At 56.1% G+C, this 6000-nt stretch overlaps 1 protein-coding gene across 7 annotated transcripts in view; it reads left to right on the forward strand.

Moving 5' to 3' along the window:
• Anks1a (ankyrin repeat and sterile alpha motif domain containing 1A) overlaps nucleotides 1-5722 on the forward strand; it is a 159802-nt gene extending 154080 nt beyond the window's left edge. For 4 of the 7 annotated variants that reach the window (XM_075979676.1, XM_075979679.1, XM_075979681.1 and 1 more), the window contains 3 exons: nucleotides 275-412; nucleotides 1597-1767; nucleotides 2464-5722. In XM_075979676.1, the coding sequence (XP_075835791.1) occupies nucleotides 275-412; nucleotides 1597-1767; nucleotides 2464-2583 (429 nt within the window). In that variant the 3' untranslated portion in view covers nucleotides 2584-5722. Of the gene's footprint in view, nucleotides 1-274; nucleotides 413-1596; nucleotides 1768-1993; nucleotides 2093-2463 lie in introns of all 7 variants that reach the window. The other 3 variants (XM_075979682.1, XM_075979683.1, XM_075979678.1) reach the window with 2 other exon arrangements.
• The last annotated feature ends 278 nt before the right edge of the window (nucleotides 5723-6000 follow it).

A 6000-nucleotide genomic window follows, 5' to 3' on the forward strand; every position in this document is an offset into this window, starting at 1 on the left:
GTGGGCAGAGCCACCTCACCGCCATGTTCCTGGAACTCTGTTTGCTGGTCCCTGGCCTGGCCTAAGAGCCAGCCTCCCTGGGTGTTCTGCTGCCCTCCTGTGGGGACAGGTGGAGCATGCATTTGCCTAGGAACACTTTGCTGTCTGTTGGCCATGGCCAGGGTGAGGAAAAAGGGGTTTGTCTGAAGTTCCAGGCTGGTGAAAGGCTAGGGTGGTAATCTTAGAGGCGTGCCCCGAGGAGACCGTGAGTTCCAGAACACGTTTTTCCTGGCAGAATGTCATTGCTGAGCATGAGATCCGGAACATTTCTTGCGCTGCGCAGGACCCGGAGGACCTGTGTACCTTTGCCTACATCACCAAGGACCTGCAGACGAGCCACCACTACTGCCACGTCTTCAGCACAGTGGATGTGGTGAGTGTCCCCGTGACGACAGCAGGCTCTGCTTTGAGAAGGCAGAGATGAGCAAGGCCATGGAGGGGCCACATTCTGTGACTGGATGGAGATCTGTGCCGGCCTAGCCCTAGCAGGCCGGGGACTGGCCTACGACTGAAGCCCAGTGGTGCCCAGTGCAGTCCTTTTCACAGCAGGAGTGGCAGCCCAGAGGGAAGCACCCGAAGCCTGGCTATTGGTGGCACCTTGGTTTTTTAGCTACGCGTTTCCTAGGTGGGACAGGGCCCCAAGCTGCTCACCCAGCAGGAAGTCTCCTGTGTCCAGCACTCTGGGGCTCCCTCCACACAGACACTACAGGAAGTCTTTGCAGTCCCAGGCTGTGGTGTCAGATGCCCAGTTTTGCCCCTAGTAGCTGCATGATCTAAAAACGTTACCTCTACTCCCTCTGGGCTGTACTGAAGATTACGTGGTGTGAGCTAGTAGCTCCTCGCCTGCGGCTCACAGAGACACACCTGCTCCTAACTCACTGTGCTGCATAACCACAGGCCGGTGGACCACGGGCACACTACCAATCTCTGGTGCTCCCTCCACCTTGGGAAGCCAGCCAGAGAAGACTCGGGAGAAAGCACAGTCCCCAGGACACCAGGGATGGGCTGCAGGTGTCTCTTATGATAGGAGCAGCCTAGCTGGGCTTTGGGTTTTTTTTAATGATCTTTATTTTTTGTACGACGGCTCTGTCTGCATGTATTCCTTTAGGCTAGAAGAGGGCACCATGTGGGTGTTGGGAACTGAACCCAGGTCCTCTGGAAGAGCAGCCAGTGCTCTAGCCCCAGCTTAGCTGGTTTTGAAGTTTAGTGTTTGAAAGAATCATGCCTAAGGAAACTAAATGTGCTGAAATTCCTCACTTTGAAATAAGTCTGTTGGGTGTTTTTTGTTTTGTTGTTTTTGGTTGAGACAGGGTTTCTCTGTATAACCCATGGCTGTCCTGAAACTCGCTGTATAGACCAGGCTAGCCTTGAACTCGAGAGCTGCCTGCCTCTGCCTCCTGGGATTAAAGTCCCTGGCTCTGGGTGCTATTATTAAAGGTGTGTGCCACCACTGCTGGGCTTCAATTTTTATTTTCAAAAAGAAGTTCCCTACTCCCGGTAGGAATAGGGGGTCTGCAGGAATCTGCACTGCTCAGCAGGCTCTCTGCTTCTTCCCAGAACCTCACCTACGAGATCATCCTGACCCTGGGGCAGGCATTTGAGGTGGCCTATCAGCTGGCCCTTCAGGCCCAGAAATCCAGGACGATGGGGGCCTCTGCAGCTGCAGTGATTGAAACAAAATCTTCCAAACCGGTGCCTAAGCCTCGGGTCGGCGTGAGGAAGTCTGCAGTACGTGCCCACCCCACCCCCCATCCACAAGGCACCCCAGGGCTTGGGTGGAGCTGGGCACATCAAATGTCTTCTCACTCCTTGGCAGTTGCCCCAGGAAAGCAGCCCTCTTCCTTTAGCTCCCCTCCCCTGCATCCTGGGTTCCTCGGGCAGGAGAGGGCAGCCGTGTGTGGCTACAGCACCAGTGACCCCGCCCCCCGTCTGTCTGCTTTGCTCTGCGCCCCAGGTGCCGATGCCCCCCGATAGTCGCTGTTGTTACTGTCACACCTGCACCACCCACCGTCCTTCCTACCTACCGCTGCCGTCTCTTGGTCCTGGAGCCAAGGTCTTTCTGCCTCCCGCTGTCTTGTGTGTCCGTGAGCTCTTATATCCCGGTGGCCTCCGTGCTCTGCCTGTGTGACTCGCTGTGTGCTCTGCCCTTTGTCTTTGTCGTGTGGTCTGCCCCAGGCTGAGCTCTTCTGCCCACTAGAGGGACCCAGGGGCTGGGGGCTGCTGAGCATTCGTCCCCTTCCTGTCCACTGTGACCAGACTGCAGCTTAGAGCGTGAACTCTAGTGGGGCAGGGTTCCTCCGCGTAGTCCCTGAGGAACTGTTCCAGGCTCCTGGAGGTGCCCGTCCTTCACCTTCAGGGCGGGCAGGTGTGCGGGCCCTGTGCAGAGGCCACATTCAGTCCTAACCCTGTCTCCTTGTTTGGCAGCTGGAACCGCCTGACTCGGACCAGGAGGCCCCATCCCACGCTAGTGTTTCCTGGATTGTGGACCCAAAGCCAGACTCTAAGCGGAGCCTCAGCACCAAGTATGAGACCACTATCTTCTAAACAGCCACCCTGTCTCCACTACCCCACTGTGCCTTTGCCACCCGATGGCTCTGCTGTCTCAGCTCTCCTTCCAGCTGCATGGGACCTGCCCTCCTGGCAGCAGCTCCTCCCTCACAGCTCCTGCTTTCCACCACCCACACTGTGAACCTCCCTGTGGGCCGAGGACAACTAGGGCAGCTTCCATCCGAGGGCCCCAAAGCCTTTGCACTAGGCCCTGGGAGGTGAGGAGTGGGGGTAGCTTCCACGGGGACCCCAGTAGCCTCCCCAAGGTTGCTCTCCTCTCCTGTCCAATCCTGGGTCACAGCTGGATGCCAAAAGCTACCAGTTTTTACCTTTCCTGACCCACCTACCACTGTGACCACCAGTGCCAGGAGCCCTGCACACAGCTGCTTTCTCACCTGGTCAGGCCCCGATGTGGCTCCACCAGGGACAGACTTTCTGTAAGGGCCAAGGTTGGTACTGGCCACACCCTCGAGCACGTCCAAACAGTGGGTTCTTAGGGACCTGTGTGTGCTTGGCCCCTTTCTGTGCTGTGGGCCTGGCTCTGGAGTCCAGCTCACCGAGGGCGTGCCCTGCACACAAGTGCACCTTCTTCCTTCTCAGAGCGGAGCTGCCTGCGCAGAGGGCGGACACTGAGCAGCTTCTCTGGTGTCTGACAGCATTCTCACACTCCCTGTGGTGGTAGGGACCTGAGACAGCCATCATCCAGCCATCCCCACAGCTAGCATCATGGAGCTGTGGGAAGATCAGTCTAGATGGCAGGAGACAGAAGAACTGGTTCCTGTGGCCTTGGTGCCAACAGTGTAGGACAGTGGAAGAGTCAGTCAGCGCTGAGCTGGGACCAGGGCTGGCCCTTCCACCGCCTGTCTTTGTGCCTTCCTGGACAGATGGGCCAGGAGCAGCAGAGGGCTGTAGGCTGTGGAGGGCACTCCGCTCTGCTCCGCTCGGGGGAGGCAGGGACTTCTCTTCTGCTCTGTGTCCTTTCCATTTCCTCCACCTTGCGCAGACTTTGGTTAACTCTTTCCTCCCCGTTGTTTGCTTCTGCCAAGCTGAGCCACTGAGGAGCCACACTGTGCTGCAGAAACAGCCGTGGAAGCACAGGCTCCTGCCCCCAGCACCGAGCCTCGTCGGCAGCTCTGAAGACCCAGGCCCAGCCCTGCCCGTAGGATCTCCTTTCAGCGCTTGGTCTGGCAGATCAAACCCAGTCATGGAGGCAGAGAAGACACCAGGCGTCAAGCCGAGGGGACCATAACTCTTGGTGGCCCAAGAGTGGCCTGTCCAGGACATGTGTTTTTAATAGGAAACATATTTTTTTTTATAAATTTTTAACACTTGGTTCCAGCTTCTGGATAAAGCTGTCGATCAAGATGACAGGAAAAGACCTCGTCCGTACAGCCCTCTGCCTTCAGGATGGAGTCCCAGCCTGGGGGTGGCTTGGGGCAGAGCTGAGACTTCAAACTTTTGTTCCCAGCTCCTAGTCTAGAGCTAGGCTGGGGTGATGACACTTGGGCCAGAGCAGAAGTTTCTGGGGTTCCAGTGGGGATGAGCAAGTCGTTTCTGGTGTGGGGAACTCCTTGGTATTCCCCTGTCCATGTTGGCACTGCCCACAGCAGCTATACCGTGTGTTGATAGGCTGCAGCAGCCATGTCAGAAAGGAGAAGTGGCTTTGTCTGGAGCGCTAGTGGGATTATCAGCTAAGCTTGCAGCTTGCCAGCTTGGACCTTGGCTGGCCTCACTCTGGTTCTTTTTGACTGTTGTTTCCTCTTGCTGGACACATCTGTTCCAGTTGTGGAAAAGGCTATGTCCAGTGACAGTCTTCCCGGCTGTGGTCTTGAGGATAAGTGGTATCCCTCGGGCTCTTCCGCTAGCTTTGCTCTGTAGAGTGACGTGGGTGGCAGGCGTTCTCCCGGGCCTAAGGAACGATGGAGCAGAGTACTGGGGGATGGGGACAAGCCAGGCCAGCCACTCCCCAGCGTTTCTGGAGTAGAGAGCAAAGAGCAGCACTGAGCCCGTGGGTACCGTCTCGGGGGCAGCAGGCCAGGCTCGTGCAGATCTGTGACTGCAGCTGGGGCGTGTGTGTGGAGTGCTGCTGGGTGCCTCCTCCTCGTGGCTGCTCCTTGGAAGCAGGGTTGACCTCTGCTAGGCCTGTGGGCTCTCTGTCCTCTCTGGGAAAGAAGCCAATGGTCCTCCACTGCTAGGTACCGGCGACAGAGCTTCCTTTCCCTGCCTCACACTCTCAGCCCTAGAAAGTTGCCCTCAGCTCCCACCTTGCAGGAATCCTGCTCCCAGAGGTGAGCTCGGTGGTGGGCATGAAGCCTGGGGACACTGTAGACACTACGATGAGCTCCAGCTGCATTTTGTTCTAGAAATCCCAGGCAGGCACTTCCCCTTGACGCTGCTATGTCTTATTTATTCAGGGTGTTTCTACCAGAAAGTCTCTGGCTTGTCTGCTCTGGGGCTCCTTTCAAGATTGGTTTCTGAATAGTCAAGAAATTCCTCTTCGACTCCTCGGGGTGGGTCTCTCCCTTTCAGGACAGGTGCCAAGTGGAAGGGTCTGCCTTTGGCACTTGTGCGAGTCACGCCCTGTGGCAAGACCGAGGCTGTGAAGGAACCATTCTGGTCAGAGTGGTAAAATGTGCCCAGTGCCCTTGCTGCGTGGCCGCAGGCTCCCTTCCTTGCCTCCCGGCCAGCCCACAACCCTGAGCAGGAGGCTCCGGCGGTCTCTGCCTCTGAGGTTGCCTATTCAGGAGTTCTCCAGAAGCCTTGGGTTCGAGCACTCAGAACCCACGGCTGCAATTGTCACAGTGTCTCATAGTCGGCTATGCCGCAGGTCACAGGAGTTGTTGCTCATGGCGGACAGTGGGACTGGATTGTAAGAAAAATGTTATTTAATCTTTGTTTCCGTATTTTGATACTTGAATGACTTCCCTTTTGTTTTACTGTACATAAAATTGTTAATCTGTCCAATTTTGTTTGAATTATGAACACCTTATGGTACCAAACGTAACCGACCGTGCAACAGCATAGGCTGACCTCACTACAGAGTGCGCGTCTCCTGGGCTTCCGGCTCCGTCTGTTATTTTCATAACTGTACTGCTTAGGACAGACTGAGCTAATAAAGGAGAGCGGTGGAAACCAGCATAGCTTCCGAGTCTGAATGGAAAGCTGCTTTCCTCATGTTACGTGTGAACACAGGCTAGCCGCCACTGCAGATCGAGGACACGTGTCCTCTGCTTGGCTGGATAAGTTTGGGAATTCTCTCCAGCGTTCTTCAAGGAAGCCCGGAACAGTCAATCCTTAGGGACATGACCGAACGAGAAGGGATGCGTGGCCACAGATGGGTTTTTACACCTTGTGCCAGGCTCACCCACAGATGTCCACTGAGGGTCTGTATGGAGCATGAGGTCTAAAGCTCAA

Source organism: Microtus pennsylvanicus, chromosome 7, assembly GCF_037038515.1.
Source record: "Microtus pennsylvanicus isolate mMicPen1 chromosome 7, mMicPen1.hap1, whole genome shotgun sequence".
Taxonomy (NCBI): domain Eukaryota; kingdom Metazoa; phylum Chordata; class Mammalia; order Rodentia; family Cricetidae; genus Microtus; species Microtus pennsylvanicus.